Source organism: Eleginops maclovinus, chromosome 5 (genome assembly GCF_036324505.1).
Source record: "Eleginops maclovinus isolate JMC-PN-2008 ecotype Puerto Natales chromosome 5, JC_Emac_rtc_rv5, whole genome shotgun sequence".
Classification (NCBI taxonomy): domain Eukaryota; kingdom Metazoa; phylum Chordata; class Actinopteri; order Perciformes; family Eleginopidae; genus Eleginops; species Eleginops maclovinus.
The window spans coordinates 2888835-2916681 of record NC_086353.1 but is presented as its reverse complement, the minus strand read 5'-3'; the positions used below and the strand labels follow the sequence as shown (position 1 = coordinate 2916681).

Below are 27847 nucleotides of genomic sequence, written 5' to 3'. Positions count from 1 at the left end.
TTCTGCTTTAAACCGCATAGTTATCAGCTCCTTCTGATTTATAAAACACGATATGCTTGAATGACATAATGCACAAAATCTACTCGGTATTTTTAAAAGTATTTAAATTCGTTTGACAAACTACGATGATTCAACTACTATGTTTTGTTTTTCTTTTACTTTGGTGAAAAAACCGAGTACTTTTGAGACCTTTATTTTGAAAAACAAAGTTGACCGGAAGAAGTAAGTTTGATATTTAAACGCCCCCCCTGGGCTGTTACCCCCGCCGTTCCTCCATCCACCCCTTCCTCCCGTCTAGCATTCCCCTCAGTCTGCCTCAGGCTGGTCCTTGTTACCCGCTCATCGCACCTCATCCCCGGCTTACTTCTTTTAGAAACACCGCTCTTTCTAACTTTATCTGTGGAGCATTTGTGGAGAAAATGGGTCCACGGTACCGGAGCTGGTTGTGGTTCTGGTCGTGCTTATTGAGCCTGAGTGTTTTGACCCAGGCTCTGGAGCTGGAGGAGCTGTTTGAGTTCGGAGAAGAAGCCGGAGACCAGCAGCTGCAGCCCGGATCCGACTCCACCGCAGAGCTGCCCCTCAACGGATCTCTGTACTTCTTCAGCAACACCTTCGACAAAGTTTATGTGAGTCCAACACCCCGCAGACTACGAGTTTAACGACAAAGAGACCGGATTTAATTATGAGGTTCATTCATAAAAGTTGAATAAGTGTGCAAGAACCAGGGGGAAGAGCAGCAGAAAATTGGGGGGAAATCCAAAGTGGTTTAGGCTGGGACAAAGTTGATCAACTCCAGTAAAAACTTAAATCAATGAGCAGAGTTTGCACAAATTATAAACAAGACAATAGGTAAATCAGCAATTCAGAAAAACAAAAACTCCAACTTGAATGAATGAATGCAGGGTTTCTCCTCAGTTAATAATGTTCAACCACTTCATGTTAAAATACAATGCTAATTATGTTCCCATACATTTATTTTGTAAGTGATCTGTTGTCTTCTTAGCATTACAGTAGACATTTCAACTTGTGTGACTTGGAAGCAAACATAACAAAGGAAGATCATTTAAACTTTATATCCCAGAAAATCCTGCCTTCATTTCTGTTATTTAACATTTGTATATAAAGGAAATGTTTTTATTTGAAGGCTTTTTATAAGACGTGTTTGCTTTTTATTCTGTGTCTTTCTCCTCTTCATTCACGCCACATGTAAAGTGAAGGTATTCAGTTATTGATCCAGCTGGCCTGATTGCTCTGTCTGTAAAAAAAATCCCATCTTTACTTTTCTTGTCTCTTGTTTGTCTGTTTGTTTGTTGACACCTCATGAGGCCTTCTGTTTAATCAGCGACTGACACCTCACCTCCTTTTAAATTCTTACACTTCAACTTACACTTCAAGTCCTTTCAGCTCTCACATTTTCACATGAATCACTTCCAAACTTTCAGTCTTCAGTTTCAAATCCTTTCTTTAGTTTTGTAATCGCTATCATCGTTATCAGACCCAACACGAGATGGACTGCGATTTTGCAAGCAAGGATTTTCATAGATGGTTAAAAGGACCAATTTTAAATGTTACTCTTTTAATGGTGTGTTTGTTGTTGAGTCAAAAGTCCAAATGTTGGACATCTTTTTGAAATTTAACAAGCTATTCGTTATGTTTTAGCACAGCGCAGTGAGGCTGAAGTTCATATACTTTAATGTGTACTTATTCATTGCAAGTTATATTGTTTTTTGCAATATTCAACACCGATATTGTCAATTCTTCTCATATCTAGCAGGCTTATTTTTACTGGTATCATCTCTTAGTTAGTTGGCATATTGTTAAACACTGTAACTGGTACTACAGGACTTCCATACAATCTCCAGCTCAGTATTTCTTTTCACTTTAATGATTCTGACACAATTTCAATCTGCTTCTAATTATTCCACTGCTAATTTTCCGACGTCACACGCATGATTGATTAGTTTGATGAGTGAACTGTCTCGTCTCTTCAGCCTTTGAGTCTGCTCTCTCTGTGTGTTTGTTGACACCTGATAAGGTTTTCTATTGGCTCTTAATTACCTCCAAGCATTTTAAAGCTGTTTACAAAATCTGTGTGTGTGTGTGTGTGTGTGTGTGTGTGTGTGTGTGTGTGTGTGTGTGTGTGTGTGTGTTCCCTGCAGTCGTAGCTGCTCCTTTGGTTTTAGACCCACAGCAGTCCTGCAGGAGTGTTTGACTTGTGGTGATTGCAGAGGTGACACGTTGAAGTGTTGGTGGTGTGAACAGACAGGTGGAGTGTGTGTGTGTGTGTGTGTGTGTGGTTTACTGTTTGTTCTGTTTTCTGAGAGACGGAGGTGTTGGATTCTCTGAACAGAGGAACAGAGGCTGGAATGCGAGTCAATTAAAAGCCAACACAAATAAGCCTTTCATCAAGCTGACACACACACACACACACACACACACACACACACACACACACACACACACACACACACACACACACACACACACACACACACAATGCATACCTCAGGTCATGTGACAGATAATCCAGATTGTAGCATCTACACACTCTGCGTGAAACATGTTTCCAACGTGCTCAACTTCTGTAATCTTGTTTTAATTGAGTTAATTTCAACACTTATACTTCCTTAAGGAGTTAAAGAATCAATCTTAATCTCATAAAAACTAGTTTACCAAACTGACAAGTTGAGGCAACTGCTTTGGGGCCCCAGAACCTGAGGGGCCCCTAGAAGCCCCCACGTTTTTTTGGAACTTTGATTTAATGCTAATGGTTGTAATGGAATTCGTAGAATAACAACATAAATGTCTGGCGATATCATCCCCGCTAAGGAGCTTATTATTCTCATCATGGTTTCTTTGTTGACTTGTGTAGCACCTTGATCTTTGAAGTTGTGTGACGGGCTGAAGCGCGGCCACAGAAGACTTACCGTCATTTCCGGACTATTAAGCGCACCTGAATATAAGCCGCACCCACTGAGTTTTTAAAAAATATGTATTTTGTACATAAATAAGCCGCACATGTCTATAAGCCGCAGGTGCCTAACGGTACATTGAAACAAATGAACTTTACACAGGCTTTAACGAAAATAGCAGTAAACAGTAGCCCACCAAGAAAGTCATTGGTCACTATCTTCCTCCTCCTGTGCACTGAAACCACTGAAGTCATCTCCTTCGGTGTCGGAGTTGAATAGCCTCAGAATTGCTTCATCCGATGTTGGATCGTCTTCATTGTCGCTCTCGTCACTTTCATCCGGAGGCAAATTCCCCGCTGAGCTCATGCTGCCCTCTTCAACACGCAGCAGTCCAGCCTTTCGAAACCCGTTGATGATAGTGGATTTTTTGATAATGCTCCACGCTGGCAGGACCCACTGGCAGACTTGACCATAAGTTGCTCTTCGCATGCGGCCCGTTTTAGTGAAGGATTTCTCCCCACTTGTCATCCAAGCCTCCCACTGAACACGGAGCGCCACCTTAAATGCACTTTGCATACTTTGTTGTGCCCCCAGGAATCACAGCTGGAATTGAGTTTGTCCTCTTGATGGCTTCTTTCACAGAATCTGTTATGTGGGCCCTCATGCTGTCCAACACGAGCAAAGCCTGGTTCTTGTGAAAGAATCCTCCCGGTCGCTTGCCGTAACACTCCGTATGCCATTCATGCATTAGGCCCTTCCGTCATCCATCCTTTCTCGTTGACTTTCACAACAATTCCTCTCGAGAATTTTCTTGGCATCGTCATGCGTTTAAAAATCAACATCGGTGGAAGCTTTTCTCCCGATGCCGTGCAGCTCAGAACACAGGTGAAGTGCGTTTTTTCATGCCCAGTTGTTTTCAGCGTGACTGATGATTCGCTTCAACTTGAAAGCTGCATCATACGCATTTCTCCGTGTCTTTGCCATGATGAGGTGACACAATGACTACCGTAATCAGAATGATGGGAAGTTTGAGCACGCTCGATTTACGCCACATTATGTGACGGTAATCAGTTCTTTGTCTTTTTTTTTTCAAAATCCCATTTTGGCGGCATGAAGCTTGTGAAAGCGGGAAAAATCCATCAATTAGCCGCGTCATTGTATAAGCCGCGAGGTTCAAAGCGTGGGAAAAAAGTAGCGGCTTATAGTCCGGAAATTACGGTAAGTCATTTTTCACTTTTGTGAGATAAGGCATTTGGTCCTGGTGGAGGTCTGCGCTCTCTTCGTGTTAACCAATGACTTGGCCATGTTTAGGACAGTTTCCCATTGCCAAATCTATTTTAAAACGTTGGTTATTTAACGTATCTCTAAATGCATTTATGTTGTAGTAATTGTGAAATACAAGATTTGGTTTATGTAGTAATGTTTTATGATACAGCCCCGGAAAAAATAAGAGACCACTTTATTATTTATAGACATGTCTTTGAGTTAAATGACCTTTTGGTATTGTATTCTATAAACTCCTGACAATTTTCTCTGTATTGGAATTCAACAAACACTTGACTGGCTGCCGTACCTGTGGAGATAAAGAGCTGTATATTGGAGCACTGGTTGATTTCTGGATTGGTGATTGCTTCTCGCCAGGTTTGTGCAAAAAACATAAACTGGTTGTGGGCAATCATTCCTTTTTTCATATCTTCCAATTGAGGTTACTTGGATTTAAAGGTAGGCGATCCAGAGTTACCTCACAGAAAAGACAGTTTGTACTTGGTGATATACTGGGTTTTAAGATGTATAACATATATTATATCAAGTTGTGTACCAGTGGAGAACATGCAGACAACTAAATTAATTGCACACATGCAGGTACAAAAGTAACAGAAGGGTTCGAATCAGACCCACAGACCTTTCTTTGCATTTAGTCCTGTATTTGTTAAGCTGTCCATCAAAAGCAGCAGAAAAGGCGAAATGAATAAAGCCAAAGAATACATCTCATAGCATTATCTGCATTATTTAAACAATGACTCTGTGTGTCTGTGCTTGTTGTGACAGTATCACAGCATCATGTAGCGGCAGGCGTTTGGAGAACAAAGACTATTTTCCTTTCTAACTTTTGATTAATTTGCTCAGTAAGGAATTTGCTCCAGCAGCTGAACCTCTTCACCACCCTGAATCCTCCACACACACAGAGAGAGAGAGAGAGGGGTCTTTCCTCTGAGTTTCACATCACCATTTGTTTCTCATGCTGCTGTTAAAACATGCAGACCACACAGATCTCCCTGTGTCTCTACAGGAAGTTACCGGGACATCTCGAAGGTAGTCTTCATGTTTCTCGTTATTTCAGGCGCTGCAGGCAGAATTCAGAGCAGACATTTAGATGAAGACAAAGACGTAGGTTTGTGGTTGGAGGGTAAATGTGTTGAACTGTGTGCACCTACAGGACAGGAAGTGAATGGATGCTGCAGTCCTGTTTGGGTTTAGCAGCAATGATGAATCTCTTTGTCCACCACTTTTACCCACAGACTGTTTCTGGATACTTTTGTCTTTCTGTACTCTCTAAAAAACCTTTACCGTTGAACGAAAAATCCAAATCGATCCAATTGTTAAGTGTTCTGTTAACATCAGAAGTAAAGGTTTAGATTTTTCTGATACAAAAAAGTGTTTAAGGTTAAGACCAGACCATAAAACGCCCTCTTCCAGTATCTGACAGTACAGTGTTTTGTACATTGGACCCCTTTTGGTCAGAGTTTTAGGGTTTTGCTTATATTTAATAACAGCTGGTTGTCAAATTCCATAATACCATACAGTTTTTCATACTTACTTGTAAGAATAGTCAACATTTATGGGCACGAAATCTAATGTCCAGAATCATACTTCGGAGAAAATGAACCCATTTTATTTTGAAATCTGTAATTCCATGATTTTTAAAGTGCCATGCTTCAGTATCTACCATATGGTGTTCAATGAGCGGTTTCTCAGTTGGTAGATTGATTGAATCCCTGGTCCTGCAGTCAACATGTGCTGGCCAAGAAACTAAACCTCACATTTCTCCAATTAGCAACGCTGCTGCTGTGGGTTTGAGGCCAAACAGGAGATTTAATGAAAGTCGGACTGCTCTTTTTAAGTTCAGGTACTTTGTGGGATTCCGCTTCATGGTTCATTGGTGTGAATCCGTTCTGTCATTCTCTGGGTTTCTCTCCTTTGTCCAACACGTTGCTCATTGCAGGATGTGATAAACTAAGGCTGCATGATATCAGAAAAACATGCGATATGCCTCAAAGCTGTTGATTATTGCCTGGACGATATCACTTGCGATATTTAAACACATAGTTAAATATATACGTTCTGCTTCGGTTCACTGCCAACAAAGACCCCAGACAGTAAGTGGAGTTTGCAGAAACTGAAGTAAGTGGTTTTGATCGTTTATTATTTAATAATCAATTAGAAAAAAAGGTCTTAATGCCCTAATTGTTCACAGTTCAAGCGATCTTTGCCAAACTTACACCTCAAAATGGATTTTCGATAAACTGTGCAGCCCTATAACGAACATTTCAGTAGCTTACCCGCTATAGTTCTGCAGGTTCGAACGCCAGAACAACAGAGCATGTGAAATAATGGAGCTTTTCAGAATAAAATGCATCTAAGCCATGTGATTGTCTCACACTGTGAAGCTCTAATTGGTTGCTGTGAGTCTGTAGTCCATACAGTACCCGCCCCCCTCTTAAACGTTTCTCCACCTACCCCCCTAACTTGAGTGACATCCTGCAGGTCCCCAGTAATTATCAGCCCTTCAGCGACGCTCCTCCAGCTTCCTTTTGTACGCTCGATCTGACGTCAGGTAGGAAAACACTGAAGGCTTCATAATAAAATCAGATCTCTTGGCTGGGCTCCAGCTGCTGCGGCTGAGAGGGGTTTATTCCTCCGCAGGAAGTGGAGTGTCCTCTGCAGAGTTGGCACATCTGGAAAACCAGATGGTATAACTGTGTGTTTCCTCCCTCCGCTGTTCTCACACTGATAATGGTGATCTCAGGCGTCCGACATGTGTGATGTCAGCGACGTCCTGGCAAGTTTCCACTGAGGAGTCTGTGTCCTCGAACACTGCGTGTATTATTACTTGTACAAACTGGTGTTTACTGTGGAAAATATGCAGCAGAGAATCCGACATGTAGACTTCAGGAATCTTTTTCATTTGTCTTATTGCATATTTTAAGGCCTGTACAAATTACATCATTTGGGCCGACCATTGTAATCAGGGTTTGATGGAATTTGTTCCCTTCAGGCAGCCATTAGTCTCACTTAATTCCTGACTAAATTGGCACGCTGCAGAGAGGTAATCCATCACAGTCGGTGGTTACATTAGTGCTGTGTAATGCATCCTGGTGGGGGAAAGTGTTGCGTGCATGGTCAATGAATAAGACCCATGCTGGCAGAAAATATTCCAATCTCAAACCTATTCAATTAAAACTGATATAACTTGACAAGAGCTGAACATTACCACGGTTAACAATTAACTTCTCGGATAAGTGTTGCATGCAAACACTGAAGCTAAATGTTTCCCGAGCCCGCCCGCCTTCCTCCTCCTCTTCAACCTGTGAACTTATAAAAGCTGTGGGAGTGTCGTTAGCCATTAGCTTGTTTTCCGCTCGGACAAAAGACTTCCTGTGACGAAGCTCAAGAGTCCTCGGCTCGGCAGGCGTCTTCTTCTAAAGTCAGATACCTGCTGGGAGACGCCGGCCTTTCACCCACATGCTGCTGTCATTCATGCGTTCCTCTGAAGGAAGTCTCCGCGGTGAAAAGCTCCCCTGAAGAGCTGTCTGCGCTGAGCCCCCTCGAGGCTTTACAGGGGCAGCCGAGCAGCACGGCTTTTCCTCTCGGGCTCTTGTTTCATTTTGCAGCTTCATCTCAAACGCACATAGCCTTCTTTCATGTTTTGGGAAAAGCTCTGGCCTTTGACCTCTCTGCTTGTCTGCTTGATGATTTATGTTACCTGCACAGGTGGAGTCATCTCCTCCTGTTGGTAGTTGATTCATACATTTAAAAAAACTGCAGTCAGCAAAGTCGGTCAGGATTACACTGCAGGAATAAGTCCTGAAACCTGGAAATGACCCTAACCCCAACCACTTCCAGTTCCCTCGCCTAGGAGACTATGGTTTTTTGTCGTGTTTGTGGTTAGACGCCTGAAATAAGATCTCACAAGCTGAAGAGACTTTTACATCTTGTTCTACGATACATCAGTAACTACCCCACTCGTGAATGTCATAAACATGATGGTTGCTAACAAGTGACAATAACATATATTTGTTTATGATTTTAGGAGTTGTAGTTGCAGTGCAGTACATCAGTGTTGTCCAGGAGTGCCGATAGTTTAATACTTATTTGAGGAGTTTTGGATTTCTAATGAACTTCATTAATTTGCTTGAACTGTTCCTTTTTAAAGCGTTAGGGTTTAAAGGTTGGATCGTTCCTGAGAGCAGAGAGCTGATATTCCCCTTGCCTAGGAACGTTCAATCAATAATTGTGAACTCTCTCAAAACCAGAAACCAGCACCTCTCAGGTATAAGGAGCTGCTCCACGGATCACAAACGTGAGGCTGATTCTGAGGATCCTCACGTTGATGGTTTTCCCTTATAGAATCCAAATTGGCTTTAGTCCATTGTAGCTTCCTCAGTTACGTAACAGAACATGTTCCCATACACTCAGAACATTCCCATGGCTGTTCTCATTGTCATCTGTAATATATGTCCCGGTTAGTTTTCTATGGAGCCGTTCCAGACATTTCACTTGATGACATCCCAAGAGTGGGAAAGAGACTCGTTCATGTTTGCTTATACTTGTGGATTGACTTTGGAACAACGTGTATGCATTTTCAAGAGGGCGTAGTTCCTCTCTAAAAGCCAAGAAAGAGGAGGTTTGAACAGCTGTTTTCTCTCTCCCAGACTGGATGTACATCGTGAGATAAGCTGCAGGAATGTAAGATATACAGTTTATGTCTGGAGCTGCTGATGAGCCAAACATCAGTACCTCGGAAGATCATTTTCCTCCTGTTCTCCTCCCTTATATGTCTCTCTTACTTCATCTCCAGTACAAACACTGAGGCCTACATCTCAAACAGACGAGATGAAAAAAGTGAAGAGATGACGCAGACTTTTTAAATGCAACACTTTGAAGATGAGCAAAGGCTCTATAGCATTCACTACAGGTACATCTGAGATGATTCACTCAAGAACTAATGACTAAAGCCATGTATACTTCAGCACAAAAACACCCCTCTAGTTAATATGCATATGGTGTGATGCAACACCCTAATTCAGTATTTCGCAGCATGTGGAGAACATTTTCTGTGTGTGTGTTCTTCCAATCAAAGTTAGATTAGCGTCTGATTTGACTGAATTTAGGAGAGAGCGTTTCTCTGCTAAAGTCTCTGTGCTAAGAGAAGATAGCAGACTGTACTTCGGTGCGTTTCCTCTACATTTTTGCCCTTTTTTGTACACAGTTCTGCACAAGTAGATTCATTTCTCAACTTATTTATCTTTCGTGCATGACAATAAGCTTCTTCTTGGGATCTCTGTGGTTCTTTTCGTTTGTGATTTCGCCAATGTGTCTTTTCGGAAAACCTGTGCTCACGGCGAATGGCTCTCGTGTACATTTTGTGTTTCATAGAGGTCCGTCCTCTACTGATGGCTTGCTCTTTGACTTGAGGGGCCTCTTGCACACACATTAACCTGCTGAATATGTGAGTCGTTCCGGGAAACACAGTCCCTTAATCCCATAGTAAATAATAATGAAGCAGCTTGTGTGCAGCTCACTGACTGATCCGTGGTCAACACTGACTGATGGGATATTAATGACAATCTGTTGCACACGAGGCACGTTACACTCGCTAACTGTGGAGGGTATCACCGGTATCATTAACCAGCAGCCATTTGAAAGCCATTAGCATGTTGCTAACAATGTCGTTTTTTTCCGACGGACCTGAGAGCAGCCCGAGGGTTTGAGTGCAGCCTTTGTTTTCTGGTTTGAACTCTCAAATTAGACCTTCTGAAGGGCACTTTTGTGAGATTGCTGCGTTAGTCAACTTAAAATGACAACATCCACCCTAGCTGGAGTTACCCATTAGAGTTGTCTTCCTGTGGCCGCCCAGTGACCCTCATCCTCCCAGTATCAGCGCAACATTTATGACCAAAGTCACCTTGAAGTGGAAGCAGGAACACATCACCAGGATCATTTACTTAATCAAATGAAGGACCATACTCACAGTCTGTCATGCATTCAACATTTTAAACATGGTCGTGGTAAAACAAGAAGTTGAAACCACCAAGATCTTAAAACTTTATTGTTAAAATTTGGCTCAAAAGTACATTTTTGCATTTACAAAGGCAACCAAATGACACGGACCATTACGTTGATTAGAGTTAGATTCCTTTATGTTTCGATCGATTGGTATAAAGTTACACAACTCAACAACATGTAAAATAGGTTTAGTTTACTATAGATCATTTAAGGAAGAAATGGTACGTCATATATCGTCGTGTTTGTGGCGGCAAAACAGTAAAATGTGAATTAAAAACTGAATAAAAAGGGAATTTATGGAGCATGCACATAGGCCGAATGAAACCGACCATTACCTGGATTCAAATTAAACATTCCTAAAGTCAACAGCACATTTAAAATAGCTCCATGGGGAAAACACCAATTCAGAAAAAAGATTCCTATCTATTTCATGTGATAAGAATAGCAATTATTAAATAGATAACAAGGAATTTGCTAAAAGATAATAACTTAATTTACTCACAATGGAAAAATCTAGTAAATGAAATCTATGAGAATTAGAAACCAGCTGCGTGTCTTTGAGGAAAGATGGGAACATGGCTAAAGTATAGAACAGTGTAATGAAGATTTAGAGGATGAATGTCATCGAGGATTTATCCACTGTTATGTAGTTAATTGAGGTACATTTTGTTGTGTATGCTTTGTGAATAATTTCATAAAAAAAGGTCCGTTGGTTTTAGACTTTTTCACGTATAAATGTTCCGTATTCTACCGTGGCGGTCCGCTGTTGGTAATCCAGCCTCGACATCCAAACACTAAACTGAGGATGTGCCGGCGCCTGCAGCCTCCAGCATCGTGTCTCTGTTTGTTGGATGGTTGTCTCTCTGTGTGTGTGTTTGTGTTGCTCCTGAGCTTGTTGGGTGTCGGCCGAGTCTTTGAGCTTCACATTACTGAGATCTCAATCAGGCTGGAGGGGGTGAACTAATTAAACGAGATAACGCACGTCGTTATTACCGCTACAAACCAGGGGAATTAGTCTTGTCATTAATATGGCCTACCTCTGTTAATATTGACTATGGATTTATAGTTTCAACCGTTTTCAAAGCAAAAGTCTGTGACGTTTTATACGCTTTATTGTCAAAACTCTCACGAAATAAAGTAAAAACACATGCAAAGTTCTGATTATATCTCTTAGAACATTTAAATAGCTACACCTTTGAACGATTCATGCTTTGTTATGGTAAAATGTAACTCTGACATGCATGATGCCCTGTATAACCAACACTGATCATGTTTAAAATAAATGCACACCTTCTCATTTGGGCTTGAAAGCTGTGGTGGTAATGAAAGTGACATTCAGGAGAAACAATCCTCCGAGCCGTCATTACATAAAGTCCGTCTGCCTCGGATGGATGCGCTCCGTGGTCACCGCTCACGGTGTTCTGCGCTCAAACAGTTACCGGGGCATTCAATGTAAGGCGGATTTAAGTTAATGAGGTTAAAAAGATCCCTTTTATTCCGAGTGAATGGGGAGTTATTGTGAGGAATTCCTGTGGGCTGACAAAGCGAGCAGAGCTGTAGGAGACTCCAGGATCTGGACGATTACTGGAGGGTTAACTGTTCTCTGCGAAACAGGACAAACCCTGCGTTCACAACCAGACGTATAAACCAAATATTTTCTGGATTTCTTTGTATCTTCTTTCTTTCATGGTCAGGGTCGGATCGGACACGATGCTTTAGGAGTCAATGTCCTTGAAAGCGAGCACAGATTTGGACCCATTTTTCAAAAGCCACATACAGTACCTCCTAAACTTTCTGACACTAAAATGGCATTTTCCAAGGGACACACCAGTAGAATATCAATATGTATGGAGGCCAGTTTGCCTGATTTGTCTGGAGATCTGGCAACACAGAGGATTTGCATTCAAACTCTATCAAATGTTTAGATTTACTTCAACTAACGCCATAGCTTACCAAAATCTATAATGCTAAATATGTTTGTGTGCTCGGTGAATATCTAATGTTGGCTTTATGAAATATAAATACATAAAGTATACAGCTTTGTAAAACCATTGATACGAATTGTAATGTCATCATTGGCCACATCTTGTTTCCAAGGAAAAAAATCACCCAAAAAATGTGTTCAAAATACCCCAAATAATCGTATTATTTCTCTGAGTTGCGAGACATTTGTTATTACTCATAATAGACCTTCAGGAACACTGCATCAGTTCAGGAACCCTGAGTCAGACTGAGTCTTACTTTTAAAACCTACCTCCAGATTTATGAGCTTGTCTAAGTGAGAAAATTCTAAATAATATGTTTAAGATTAGTCATGATTACCAAGTCCTACCTTAGAATAAAATAATTCTCCAGATTTATTTTGTGTGAATATACAGGTTATCTTGAATAAGGCGATTGAGACACACCTTTACCGTTGCCAATAGACCAGTATGCCTTTCTGTTCTTTCCCAGGCGTCACTGAGGGTGTTGACTTTATATTTATTTCTGTAACACAAAGCATCACGTCTCCAAAACACGTTTCACGTTCCCATTACTTCTATAAATCAGTCACTTCTTGACATTGATGAAAGCCAATTGTGACCTTTTTAACTGGAGACAAAAAACATATGTCAATGGGTGTAGTGTTTATTTTTTTAAGACTCCTAACTATAATCATCTAATATTAATAAACAATTAATTTAATGGCCTTAATCGACTTCTGTACAAAGTATATATGATCCACAGGACTGAAATCGTTCTGTCTTCTGTTCCAGATTAACACGAATGGATTTGTGTCCACGGTGGAGCCTGAGGCCGAGGAGGAGTACCTCGGGAAGATGCCCTCCAATTTCAAAATGATTTCAGCCCTTCTGGGAGACCTGGAGGACAGCGACGGACAGGGGAGGGTGCACTACAGGTGGGACAGCAGCCCGGAGATCCTGAATAAATCCGCGGAGCACATCAGGCGAGCTTTCCCCAGAGACGAGGGAGTGGATCCCATCACTGTGTTCATCGTCACCTGGGAAAACATGGCCGCCCGGGGGACGTCTGGACGAGGAGACAGGCTGGACACCAAAGTGAGGGGCTGAGGGTGTTTCTTCTATATCTGAGACCTGAATTAAGTCTTGGAAAATTGTTTTATAGATATGTCGATGTCAAGGAAGTTTTCAGATCCTCTCCCTCAGTAAAAGAATCAAAACCACAGATGAAGAAACTCCACTACGAGTAAAAGTCGTGCAGTTATCCGCAAATCATCAGCAAAATGTACTCGAAATATAAAAAGATGCTGCTATTTTAATGCATTGAATGCTTCTATACTTTAATAATAATAATAATACAAATAATAATAATAATAATAATAATAATAAAAATAAAATAATACAAATAATAATAACAACAATAATAATAATAATAAAATAATAATAATACAAATAAATAATAATACAAATAATAATAATAATAATACAAGTAGTAATAATAATAATAACAACAACAACAATAATAATAATAAAAATAATAATAACAATAATAATACAAATAATAATAACAATAATAATAATAACAATAATAATAATAATAATAATAATAATAGTAAAAATAATAATAATTAAAATAAAAAATAATAATAATTAAAATAAAATAATAATAATTAAAATAAAATAATAATAACAATAATAATAATAATAACAATAATAATAATACAAATAATAATAATAATAATACAAAAATAATAACAATAATAATAATAACAACAATAATAATAATACAAATAATAAAACATTTGATTTATATAGCACACTTTTAAAACCAACGTCATCTCAAGGTGCTTCAAGTCGAGGATATACGTTTTTTAAATGATCTACGAAACATATTTAAAAGTAAAAATAAAAAGCAGGACGTACAAAACTAGGGAGCTTAGTTTAAAAACAGCATACTAACGCTAGGAATACTTTAAACAAAACCTTTAAAAACAATTGCCTATAAATATCTTATTAGAAAAATACTTAAAGTATGAAGAGTGAAATGTACCTTATCAGTGTTTTACTATAAGTGTGCATTTAACTGTTGTTGTTTAACATGCTAATTTAAACTCTGGATATTATATATACGGTTTAATCTACAGCGATGCATCATCTTCTATGAGAAGTAGGACTAACAACATATATTATATACGTAACTATCTTAATTATAGGTTATTTGGATCAAAGTTCCCAAATGCAAAGAATGGGTGTTCCCTTCAGATATACGTGTAATCACACGCTGCAGTTTACTGTCAGGGGATCTAGCAGTAATTACCTCTAGTGTACATCAAGATAAGCAGAGACAGCACTTGATGTAATGAAAATACAAAACAAACAAACACAGGAAACACTATAGTAGGGAAAGATTAAGACCTAATGGTGGGGATTTCCATTTTTTGTGGAGCAGCAGCTCAAAAAAAGACCATTTTATAAAGTATTTAACGCTATAGTCCTTTTGCACATCATGATAGAGGCTCAGAACATCAACATCAGAGTATCAGTGGGTCAATAAGCAAACAGAAATACTAAAAAAGTAAGTCAAGCTACAATTTAGAATAAAGTAGACTGCCATGTGACGTTTTTGAAGACCATTAGTAATGGACTTAAATCTTCCTGTCTCAGTACACCTCGCCTTTTACTAAGACATACATGTTCTACAGGTGGTCATGCTTTTGCTGTCTCTCACACTCTGACCCTTTACCTGCTAAATGTCCTTCACACAATTTTCCAGCTGGTTAATAGTCCTCACGAACACGCAGAGCCCGTGAGGACTCCATATTCATTTTCCTTTAGAGTTCCTGCTCAACAATACCTCCCTTTGTTCTTTCAGAGAAACACTTTCCAGCTGGTCGTGGCCATGATGGATTTGTCCTCCTGCGCCATCCTCTTGTACCCCCAAGGCGGTCTGCAGTTTCTCTCCACGTCAGTAGGGGGCAAGACTGAGCTCCTCGAGGCGGGATTCAATGAAGGACTTGTAGACAGGCTGGTTCTGGAAGACATCGTTGGGAACGTACTTCCGCACCACCACCAATGAAGAGACCTCCATCAGGGAACTCACTGAGTATGAATCTGATGTTATTTTACCTTCTTTAAAAGGCGCATACCCTCCAAGGTGCAGATTTGTCAAGGCTCTGGTCACTTTTGAATGGAAACGGAAGAGGAAACAACTCCTTATAGAGGTGTAGAAGAGGCCTAAAGGATAAACAAAATAGATGCACATGCTATGACAAAGATTTCCTCAACTTGGGACTGATTTTTCTTCTTTCCTTTATCCAACTAGGAAGACCAACGCAGGACAGAAAGGAGTCTGGGTTTACGAGATCGGCTCCTCGCCATTCTTTGTCGCCATTACTGGGGGAGTGACCACCGAGGAAGACGAGGCCACCGAACTTTCCTCGACCGTCCTTCCTAGGCAAACCCAGGTGGAAGAGATCACACCTGCCAATGAGTACCAACCCATATACCCAGAAACTGAGACCCTGACACCAGAGTATGGGGGGCTGGATTATGAGCCAGAATACCCCGAATCTGAGACACCAACAAACACTGACGTTGAGAGGGCTGAACCCAGATACCCCGAACCATCTGAACCCAGATACCCCGAACCATCCGAACCCAGATACCCCGAACCATCTGAACCCAGATACCCCGAACCATCTGAACCCAGATACCCCGAACCATCTGAACCCAGATACCCCGAACCATCTGAACCCAGATACCCCGTCTCCGAGCCTTTGCAACCGAGGTACAGCGTCCCAGAACCCGTTGATCCTAGATATGCTCCAGTCGATCCGAGGTACCCTGAACCAGTCCAACCACTGCCACCCTATCACCGGCCCCAGCAACCCCAGATCGTCGTGGTTGACGAGGACGAAGATCTCAATGTCAACGGTAAATCCCTAAAGCTAAACATGTGTCGATTCCTCCTGTTTTTCCTCTCAAATGTCTTCAGTTATATTGATTAAACACTACTGGTTTCTTCCTCTGGTTGTTTTCCACAGTATTTGCGTACAATTCGGAGACCTGCGCCCACAACCGGAACAAATGCTCGGCCTTCGCTGACTGCCGGGATTACAGCCAAGGGTACTGCTGCCATTGTAGACCTGGGTACTATGGAAATGGGAAGGACTGTGTAGCAGAAGGTGAGAAGCATTTCTGATTTTGATGAAGGGACTGGAAATATGTACCGATTTTTACTCAACAGTCACGACTCTATCGCCGTGGAATCATCGGCTTTCATCTCTGGGGTTTTTCCTTTGCACATTCTAGGCAAAACAAGATCTACTTTTGTTCATATTGGTCCACAGAGAAAGAGATTTCAACAACAATTAGCAATAATAAACAATAATATAAACAAGGAGAGTGTAACCAAACGAAGCCCAACCCAGGAAAAGGCTCTGGTCCTTTACCATCCTTTGAACTTATTCTTTACTAAATCAAGACCCTGTTTTCCTTCCAGGCAAACCTCAGAGAATGAATGGCAAGGTTATCGGTCGAGTGTTCGTCGGGAACTCTGCCACGCCCATTGAGCTCAGTAACAACGACTTGCATTCGTACGTGGTAGCGAATGACGGACGGGCCTACGTGGCCATCAGCAACATCCCTGCCGGCATCGGTCCCTCCCTGCAGCCGCTGTCCTCTCTTGGGGGAGTCATCGGGTGGGCTTTCGCTTTGGAGCAGCCGGGCTACCAGAACGGATTCAGTCTGATCGGTAAGAGGATGTTTTTGTTGGGTAAAAGGCAAGATAGATAGATAGATAGATAGATAGATAGATAGATAGATAGATAGATGGGTAGATAGAGAGGTAGGTATGTAGGTGGATGGATGGATGGATGGATGGATGGATGGATGGATGGATGGATGGATGGATGGATGGATGGATGGATGGATGGATGGATGGATGGATGGATGGATGGATGGATGGATGGATGGATGGATGGATGGATGGATGGATGGATCTATAATATGTGCACTGACCCCAAATTGGATTTTTTTTGTTGAATGAATCACAATGTCCTTTGCTCAAAATTGTTCTAACCCTTTTGTTTCAGGAACTGTATGTTATTGTCTGATATTGAAATACTCATGTTTTTCTTACATGTCTGTACAGGTGGTGTGTTTTTCCGACAAGCCGAGGTGATCTTCCACCCCGGTAACGAGCGCCTGAACATCAGGCAGCAGTTCAAAGGAATCGACGAACACGACCACCTGGTGGTCAGCACCGAGCTGGACGGACGTCTGCCCGCCATCCCACTGGGGTCCTCTGTGCAGATCAGCCCATACAAGGAGGTCTACCAGTACGACAGAAACTGTAAGGATGATGAAGCATTGGTTTTGCATTCAAACAGTTCATTATACAGCTATCTAGACTCTCTATGACTCGTCCTGTCTGGAGAGTGTTTAATGTTTCCATGCTTTCTGCTCCTAGTGATCACTTCCTCCTCCAACCGCGACTACACCATCACCTCGTCTGAAGGCGACGTCCAGACCAGAAGCTACCAGTGGCGTCAGACCATCACCTTCCAGAGCTGCTTGCACGACGAGGCCAGCAGGGCGGCGATGTCCACCCAGCAGCTCAGTGTGGACCAGATTTTTGTGATGTTCGATCCCGATAACAATCTGATCCGCTACGCCATGAGCAACAAGATCGGCTCCGTCCACAGTGAGTCCTAGTTTATCTGCTGTGGCTTTAAAATGTGAAGATGATGTTCTTCACTATAGAGGAAGGAAAAGAAAGCCAAAAACACCCCAAATTAAATACAAAAGAAGACAGAATTGACTTACAATGTAATAGATTTCTATAAACAACCCCTACAAACTGAATATACCCTGAAAACAAATCACTTTCATTAACGTTTTCTCATTTAAAGGCAGCATATTTTCTACAACTTGAGAATGCCAGGTGTTTATTATGAGACATTCAGCCCAAAGCACCAATGTGTCAAAGTAAAACCTGTCTGACCTAGCAGCTAGCAACTAGCATAGCTGGAGCGACTGATCATATCGTCATTATTTGTTGCAAAATAACACAAATCTGTCCTTGTTTTAAAAAAGGATGTTTCAAATTTGATTATTTGTAGCCAACACAATCACACAAAAGTAAGAGCAGCAACATTTTTAAAGCTTCTCAAGGTCATCTGTGTCGTATCACAGCAACATTTGGATGCACATTTTGTGAGGTTTTCTGCTTTTGGGGAAACATTTGTTATTGACAATTGGTAAAAACCAAGAGATATGATTCCTGCTGTAATTGATCTACAACACCAAGGGCTGGTGACGACTACACTAGTGTGTGTGAAGCATTTTTTCTGAATGACAGAAGAGTGTGTCCACATAGGAGCGTGCAGGTTCTTCTAGAAGAGCGTCCGTGTCTCCTGGCTGTCTGTCAGGGACCCTCGTACTACAAAGATGTGTGTTATTACCCTGAGGAATGCACGGAAACACGCCTCCGACAGTTTAGTACCCCGGCGATGTTTGCAGTGAGACATCACAGGAAGACAAACAGTAATCTGAGCCCGGCCTTATTTCCTCAGCTGCAATCAGAGGAGGCTGTAGAGTGTTGGCAGGGGGTGAAGGTCAATGAGATACCAACCTCCACGAGACACAGCAGGGAGAGGAACGGGGGAAGGGTATCAGGAGGGTCCTTTGAGGGGGTTTGGAGGTAAGAGTGTATTCAAGGGGCTGTTGGTGGGATGCTCGGGGGTTCAGAGTTACACAAGCAAACACAACTCAGCCTGGGTTTGTTGGCAGAAAGGGGAACATCTGCGTCGTATTTCCTGTAGGGAGGTGAAGGTCCGGAGCTCCAACGCACAGCTGCATGATGGGAATGAGAGGACACAGCAACACAGTGTTCCTCGGATAATGTATTGACCATTAAAGTCAATTATTAAGCAAACATGTTACTTGATATGTGGTGTTTTATTCAATGACAACTAAAAATCCTTACTTCACATTACGTTTTTGACTGAAAACAAGAACCTTTAATGGACATTTTTTGACGATTTATTGAAGAATTTGGTTAAAAAAGATATAATAATTAGTTTTAAACATAATTACAACTCTCAGACTTTCATTCATCCGACTAAAAATGGGGCATCTGTATCCTAAAACAGTTAATCCTCCACCTCGTAGAGCTCAAAGTCCTCTCCTCTTTCTTGCTTCTCTCCTGGTTTTTCATTGTTGTTTTAAATCTAAGCATGCTCCTGCTGCTTTCACTGTCACTTTGACTGTGATTCTTTGGCTGAGACTCTCAGGAGGTTCTTCTGTTTTCTCTTCAGTCTGTAATCACACTCAAAAGTGAGTAGGGTTTTCCTGAAAAACCATGTATAGACTGGTACAAAAATAATCCCTTGCACCAATCATCCCTCATGGCCCACTTGAACTATATGTCTGCGTTCCCCTGCCAGTTTTAGTGCATTTTAGACGTTTCTTGGTGTCAACCGATAAGAAAATGTAGTATCTAGGTGTCAGATTATAAGCAAGCATCCAAAAGGAAACGACAATGCTGCTAAAATAGTGGACTCTGTGGAGAAAATGTGGACCAAGCTTGTTTCAAAACGAGGGTGGATCTGGGGTTTGATTTCACTCATCGTCGAGCTAACAACGAAACTGACTCACGGTTCCTTTAAGAACTACGGTGATTTTCCACCTCAGTGTATTTCCTGGTGTGGGGGAGTATAGGTTTAAAGCCTTCAGTGTCTCCAGAGGGAGGTGTAGAGTTAGAAAGAAAAGAGCAGACAGCTTTAGTCTGCTTCTTATCTCTGCTACAGGGTCAAGGATAAATTGCATTGTGGGTAATGTAGTTGCCTTGTTTTGACATGGAAGAACAACATGGAATATATCTCTGGTTCTGATGCAAACATTTTAACCCTTCTTTTTTTTGTTACCAATTACCATGACAAGTCCGAGAGTGTTTTCTTAGAGTTAGATTCAGCCGTCCATGGAGCAGAGGCGACTCCTTAAGAAGTTAATTGTTAATTATTTACCAAATACCTACCAGTCACATCATCCGAGTCTGAACACAACCTGGGTCACACTGTAGACATGCCACTTGTTGATTTTAACCTGCAGGGTGTGTGTTACTTTGCAGGTTCTCTTCCCGAGCAGAACCCATGCTTCACCGGCAGACACGGCTGTGACATCAACGCTATGTGCCGACCAGGAGAAGGCCTGCAGTTCACCTGTGATTGTGCCTCTGGTTTCACTGGAGACGGACGCTACTGCCAAGGTAACACATCCTCTGGATGCTTACATATTGATGGGAGGGGTTGAAGAGTAACTGAACAAACTCTGCTTTACAACAATGGAAGTGTAAGCATGCTGCGCAGGTTGAAACATTTTTAAGTCAACTCAAAATGTAATGCAGTACAATGAATCCGTTTGTAAAGATCCTCCTTATCAAACTCCTGCAGCTACAGTCCAACATGAGCCACCTGCAGGCATAGAAAAGCTGCTATATTCAACTCTTCCGCCCCCTACAGGCAACAACTGCTACAGTTTATTGTATTACAGTTCATTTTGCTGATGCTTTAATGATCCAAAGTGATGCATATATTATGCTCAGTTTTGCGCTCGGGTCCACATCGATGTAATACCATTTTTTTGGTAATCCTTCTGATTGAAAGACTATATTATATATTCTCTCTCTTGTTTACACTTTTTGTTTATCTTGACTTTGTTTCAGCCTTTATTCTAGTTAGCTTTAAAGTTACTTATTTAAGTGACGGTGGGATGGAGGATGCGTGAAACCAATTCATCTCTGCATTTTTCTCATGATTTCTGATGCAAATTGAAATTTAAATCAGTGTTTTGGCGTTAAGGCGTTTTTGATGTGCTCGGTGTCTCTAGCCATGCTAACTTGTTACTGTCTTTTAATGAAGTATAAATAAGTGCTTTACTACATATTTTGTGTGTTATTGGCAGATACCGACGAGTGCCGTGAGTCGCCTCAGATCTGTGGAGCTAACGCCGTCTGCAGCAACCAGCCCGGGACCTTCCGCTGCGAGTGTTTCACCGGCTTCGTGTTCGCCAACGACGGACGGACCTGCATTGGTACATTTAACTTTGTGTGTGTGTGTGTGTGTGTGTGTGTGTGTGTGTGTGTGTGTGTGTGTGTGTGTGTGTGTGTGTGTGTGTGTGTGTGTGTGTGTGTGTGTGTGTGTGTGTGTGTGTGTGTGTGAGTGTATTAACAGCTGTGTGGGTGGGTGGAGTGTGTTATTCCTGTGTGTGTCACTGTTTCAGAGAGTCCCTTGTTTTCTATACAGATGTTCTATAAGCCGCCATCAGACAAGAACAATAACGTTTTTGTACAATTGGACTCTCTCCACTCAACACGTAACAAACGCATGTCTTTGTTGAACACAGAACATGTGATTCAACATGAGAATACACACCAGAACTACTATCAGATCTCCAGGGATCAGTGTTGTTGATTTATGTACGGAGGCCCAGAGGTGCCAAAAGAACCAACCATTTTTCAGATGCAAGTTGATGAAAATTTGCAGTGAAAATATTGTGCATTGTCCTAGTTACAAGACTGAGAAAGAGAAAAGCACAAAATAATAAAATAAAGAAACATTTCTTTACAAAGCAAATCACCACGGTGTGTTTTTCAAATTCTTTTTTCACGGTTAAAAGTTTTTTTGTATTTGTTTTTTAAATGTTGTGTTAAGAAAACACACTTTTTAAAATAGAATAGACATCTTTTCTCTTTAACTGTTTAACATCTTTTAAACGTTTTGCTTATTTGTGTATTTATGGTAGACGACATGAAGTTGAAACCCTAATATATCAAGCAACATTTAGATTTAGCTTCATCAGAACCAAGAGTCCCAAACCAGAAAAAAGTTTGTGTCCATATCGTGTTTAAGATTTAGAATCCACTAAATGAGAGAAACATTGAAAAGTTGTTTTAAATGACTAAAAAAATGACTTTCTCTACAGCTATTTTGCAATCCACACATGTTGTCCCTATAACCTCTCTAACATGTCTCCTGTCTCGCCCTGCAGAGGAGAACCGCCCGGTGGATCACTGTCAGAGAGGAACCCACGACTGTGACGCTCCTGAGCGAGCCTCCTGCAGCTACACCGGCGGCTCCGCCTTCATCTGCTCCTGCCTGCCGGGATTGGTGGGCGACGGGCGGGTGTGTCGAGGTGAGTTTATCAGCAGCAGACCACACACTGACGGCTGGCTATCAACAAAGATGCAAGAAAATACCACTGATGCAGGCGGCGGTGGAGGTTATGGGCGACTGTTTTCAAGCTTGTTCAAAGCAGGAGAACAGAAATCTGATTAGTTTTACTTGAAGGTTTCTTTCAGACTTTAATTTTGTCTACTTCCGTACTTTATCAAGTCTGAATTCCCACTGGCTGTATACACACACACACACACACACACACACACACACACACACACACACACACACACACACACACACACACACACACACACACACACACAGTCACAGTTCAGCATCCTTCGGTCACCAAAAGACTGGCTAAAATGTTGTGGACTAACCCACAGAACGAGATATAGAATAGTTGGTCGCAGCTAAAAACTGGAGCCCTGCATCATGAAGGGAGTGAAACACAACATTGTGCTTTCAAATTCAAAGCTGCATGGGTAAATGATCAACAGTGTAGCCATGTTTATGTTTAGAAACGACGACAAAGGAGGATGATTAGAATGAATGGAGGAAGAAAATAAATCTGGATTCAGCTTTTAGAGCATTTTACAACTTTAAGGACCTAATGTTTTTAATAAGGGCTATAAAAGGGTTCATACTGGGGGGTTTATTTGGTTAAAAAATATATTCACCAATTTACAAACAAAGTCTTGCTGGGCGGGGTGACGTCACAGACTGATACAGGAGTTGTAGTACCCGCTGTTTGGCCTGTACGAATATTTTCTCAAAGTCCGGAGCACTTCCTGGGGGCTTGAGGTCTACCTGCTAATCAGATTGAATTAAACAGATTTTAGATGGAAGACGTGTTGAACTGGGATTAGTCCATAATACACTTGTTAATTTGAGCTTTTTGGAAGCATCATTTTGCTCCTGTAACCTGCTCCTATTTAAATCTGCACACATTTCGATGCCAAGCTTCCAGTTCCTTTTATCTGTGACTGCTGATTTCAGAGGTATTTTTTCTCACCTTTAATTTGTCGGAGAAAACTAACCTTTTTAACGCAAAATCGTTTATTCTTAAAGGACTTCCTTCAACCGAAACATCAGACGTATAGATTTGTATTTTGAGACAGGAGAAGCAATCAGCCATAGGGACTGTGTCGCATCAGAAAGTATTTTTCCACGTGAGCGTGCACAGTTTGAGACTCTCTGTTTCTTTACTGTAACAAACTATAAGTCATTGCGTGGGCCCCTCGGACAGGAAATGTTTCAACCTCGACACAAGATGCAGAGCCCTGCCTTACAGCTGTGCAGCTCATCTCTTATATACACACCCCCCCCCCCACACACACACACACACTCTGCAGAGACTGAGCAGAAGAATGTGGAGAGAAAACAGCAGGACAAACCGTCCAGAACATTTCTCTTTCCTTACAAAGTCTGCAGAGGCTCCTGCAGAGAGTTTGGGATGAAGTCTGACCTGTAGAGGAGCTAAAAGATCAGGATGCTGCAGGAAAGGGTTCATCCTCTGGAGAGCAGCGACGGGATCAGGACATCTGCTACCTGCTGCAGATTATGAGATGGAAAAATGTCATAATTTTACCGTAGTAGTGCAAAACAGAGCTAGTGCAATAGTTATTCCTAACAACACATGCAGTATCTTCCTTTTATTGCGGAATTATTTATATTTATAATGTCTGCCATGGAATGAGGTTCACACTCATGGCTGTATATAAAAAGATAGAGGAACCGTCTCCACACACTCCCACTTTACAAAAGTAAAACTGAAATATACTGGGCGTTGGAGCAGCAGAAAATAACTGTGGCTGCGAGGTAGTACGGTTGTCTTTCAATCAGAAGGTTGTGGGTTCGATCCCAGCCCTAGCAGTCAACATGTCGACGTATCCTTGGGCAAGACACCTTACCCCGATTTGCTCCCGATGGCATGGCCAACGGTGTATGAAGTCAACCTTATTGTCAAAATGTCACGTGTGTTATGCATACAGAAAATTGAAATACCGTTTCTGGCAGTCCCACAGTACGAATATAAACAAGAACATATAACATAAAAAGATAAGCGCCTAGAAAAAAAAGGGGGAGTGAAAAGGGGTATACAAAAAAAAGCTAAGTAACATATGTTAGACACCATCAACACAGTTTGACGGTAGTGCAAGTAGTTCTTTAGTGCAAAAAATACTTTGTGCAAAGTACATTTTCAGTAGCAGCGGAGAATAGAAAGTGACTGGTGCTGGATGAGGGAAGGGTGTGTGAGGGAGGGGGATTAATGTCCTGGTACATTTCCATTGGGGCAGAGGGGAAAGGTGGGTGGGACGGAGGGTGGAGAGGTCAGGGGAGAGATGGGAGCGGGGGTAGATGGAGATGAGAGAGGGGGAGCGAGAGGAGAGAGGGAGGGAGAGAGGTAGAGAGAGGAGAGAGGGAGGGAGGGAGGAGAGAGGGAGGGAAGGAGAGGGTTCAGCATCCTGACCGCCTGGAGGAAGAAGCTGTTCCTCAGCCTGGTGGAGCTCGAGCGGAGGCTGCGGAACCTTCTCCCCGAAGGCAGGAGGCTGAAGAGGCTGTTGGAGGGGTGGGTTGGGTCCCCCGCAATGTCGAGTGCATTGCGGGGGAGGCGGGCGCTGTAGATGTCCTGCAGTGTAGGGAGTGAGACCCCGATGATCCTCTGGGCAGAGTTCACGATGCAAGGTAGTGAAAGGTAGTTACCTAGAGCAGAAAGTGTGCCGCTCTGTATGGATGGGTGTGAATGACATGTAGCATGTAAAGCGCTTTGAGGGGTCGAAGAGACTGGATAAAGCGCTATATAAGTACAACTGCATTTACCATTTACCATAAGCAGTTATTTTGACTGCTGTTGCTGTTGCTATAAGATCCACAATATTGGAGGGATTGATTATTATTATTATACAAATATAATAAATGATCTAAAGGATCGGAAAACTCATGTGGATCAGAATCAGAATAATAATTCATCTTGGGTAAATTTAGTTTTGTGACAGTTGCTAATATAAATGAATGAAATATTACAAATTTAATACAAATAATATATTTATATATTAGTAAAAATGTGCAATAATGAGATTAAATACATTTAATTAGACTAAAGACGTTGGAGTAAAACTTCCAATAAAAGATCAATTAAAATAGAATAATATTTAAAATATGAAAAGAGTTAAATGATGCACAATTTAATCAATTATAGGACACACAGTTTATAATATATGCAGTGTTTTATCAGTATAAATAAGATATTCATTCTAAATGGCCCAGTTTTAAAGGGGTTGGGGCTGATGGTGAAGTGAGTCGTTGTGATAATGTTGGAAAGAAACGTCCTGAAAAAATAATAATCCTAATCATTTCTTCCTCTTCTCTCTGTCAGACGTAGACGAGTGTCAGCAGGATCGCTGCCACCAGAACGCGTTCTGCTCCAACACACAGGGATCCTACTCCTGCCAGTGCCATCCTGGTTTCCACGGCGACGGCTTCCAGTGCAGCCCCATTTCTACAGGTAGGTGACACACACACACACACACACACACACACACACACACACACACACACACACACACACACACACACACACACACACACACACACACACACTGAACAGACACACACTTTTGCAAACTCCGGCCTGTTGTCAGTTTTTGGACGATGCATTTTCCACTAGAAGGTTTTTTAAAGACTTTGTCTAACTTACGGAGAAGGACAGTTCTCTCAACATAAAGGAACACTTTTGTCATGATCCTTGTTTTGTGTCTGTTTCCTGTTTTATTTTGAAATGTTTCCCCCTCTTGTGTCATGTTTAGTTTCACTTCCTGTCTGAGTTTCCCTCCTGTGCCTGATTATGTCATTGTGATCACTGTTGCCCTTGTGTTTCTCCTCCCCTCTCCAGCTGTGTCTTGTCTTGTGATTACCCATGTGTATTTGGTCTCTGTTGCCCTTTTGTCTGTTGTTCGGTTGTCGTCGTTTCCAATCTGGTCATGTCCATGTTCTGTGCCTTTACCCGTCTATGTTACCTGCCTGTTCCTGTCCGTCCGTCCGTCTGCTCCTGGTGTCCCTGTATTCCCTGGTTAGTGTAGGTTAGGTTTTTCTTAGTTTTAAAGTACAGCTTTAATTGGAATAAAGCTCGCCTTTTGTTTGGACCCATACCTCTCTCCTTTACTCACACTGCACTTGGGTCCTATTTCCTCAACTCTGACAATTTATTCTTCTGTTCATCGTAAATATTCACAATCAAAACATCTGGAGATGCATAACTTTCCCGGGACAGGAAGGAAACGAAAAGTGAAATATAAAGTAACTAAAGATGCCCGAAACATGTGATCTATTATTGGTATCTCTGATTTGTACTTAAGAACAACACCTGAGAGCCTTAATGATAGAAGCGATTAGCTGCGTGTGTTAGTGTGTGTGGCATCACGTGCAGACCGCAGTGGGTCTTCCAGACATTCAGAGACAAGTGGACGCTGTGTAAACATCCAGCCGAAGTTTCAGCAGGAAGACGAGCTGACGGAGGCTGGAGCATGTTGTTGAGGTGACAAGAGAGTAAACAGATTCCATGTCAGACTCAACAGCTGAGGTGCAGATATATTCAGGGTTAGAAAATAATAATGATAACATATTAAATGTCATCATGTTGCTCGTCTCTGGGCAAGTATTCAGGCCTTTCACTCAAGTACAACTATTCATTCTGCAGTGTGCAAATACCGTGTCAAGTAAGAAGTTCAGATGTTTTGCTTAACCTTCCTATTCTGTCTTGTAAAGTAGCAGAGGATGGAAAAATAAACATACTGCAGAACATTTCTTAAATTGGCCTTAAAATGCTTTCTGGGTGTTTCCTTCCCTGTAGTTTGTCAATTGGACTCCTTTTGTTTACTTCTGTAACATAGTGACATCACTATGTAACACTCACGCTCCTATTGGCTAGCGCTCCGACACATTGTACGTGATAGGCTAAGGGGCGGGACATCTCTAAGCGGTTGAACGATCACAACAGAGCCGGCCAGCTAACCAATCAGAGCAGACTGAGCTCTGGTTTCAGACAGAGGGTGAAAAGAGGAGCTGCAGAACAGGCAGTATGAGAAACATAAAGAGCTTTCTGAACATTAAAGCATGGAGACATGTCCCAGTAGAGACACTGAATACAGATAATAATAAAAAATGAGCAGGATGTGTCCCCTTTAAAGTCAAAAGATCTGATTTATCATTGATTTTCTGATTTATTGATTTAATAACATTTCCTTAATTACTTTACTCAGAAGTGAATTACTAAAATTGCGACATAGGCAGCTGTAATTGAGAGTGTCAGGTTTGTTTGTTTGTTTGTTTGTTTGTTGTTTAGCGGTTTGGCATCGTCCCAGCGCTGCAGACTGCTCAGGTGCTTCCAGCTGTCAGCAGCTGAGAGATAATTACAGCTCGCTCCTCTGCTCTAACATTTTGTCATATTTTCGTCTCTTTTACGACCCGCCGGGCTCCGAGACGCATAATCTTTTTGTCCCCTGTCACA

General features: G+C 41.7%; 1 protein-coding gene across 1 annotated transcript in view; it reads left to right on the top strand.

Annotated features, from left to right (window-relative positions):
- Positions 1 to 333: 333 nt before the first annotated feature.
- LOC134864067 (nidogen-1-like) overlaps positions 334 to 27847 on the top strand; it is a 39056-nt gene continuing 11542 nt past the window's right edge. The window contains 13 exon segments of the mRNA XM_063882814.1: positions 334 to 626; positions 12956 to 13258; positions 15033 to 15182; positions 15184 to 15263; positions 15483 to 16093; positions 16204 to 16344; positions 16662 to 16913; positions 17313 to 17513; positions 17631 to 17864; positions 20292 to 20429; positions 21125 to 21253; positions 22211 to 22354; positions 25718 to 25846. Of these exon segments, the coding sequence (XP_063738884.1) occupies positions 420 to 626; positions 12956 to 13258; positions 15033 to 15182; positions 15184 to 15263; positions 15483 to 16093; positions 16204 to 16344; positions 16662 to 16913; positions 17313 to 17513; positions 17631 to 17864; positions 20292 to 20429; positions 21125 to 21253; positions 22211 to 22354; positions 25718 to 25846 (2719 nt within the window). The 5' untranslated portion in view covers positions 334 to 419.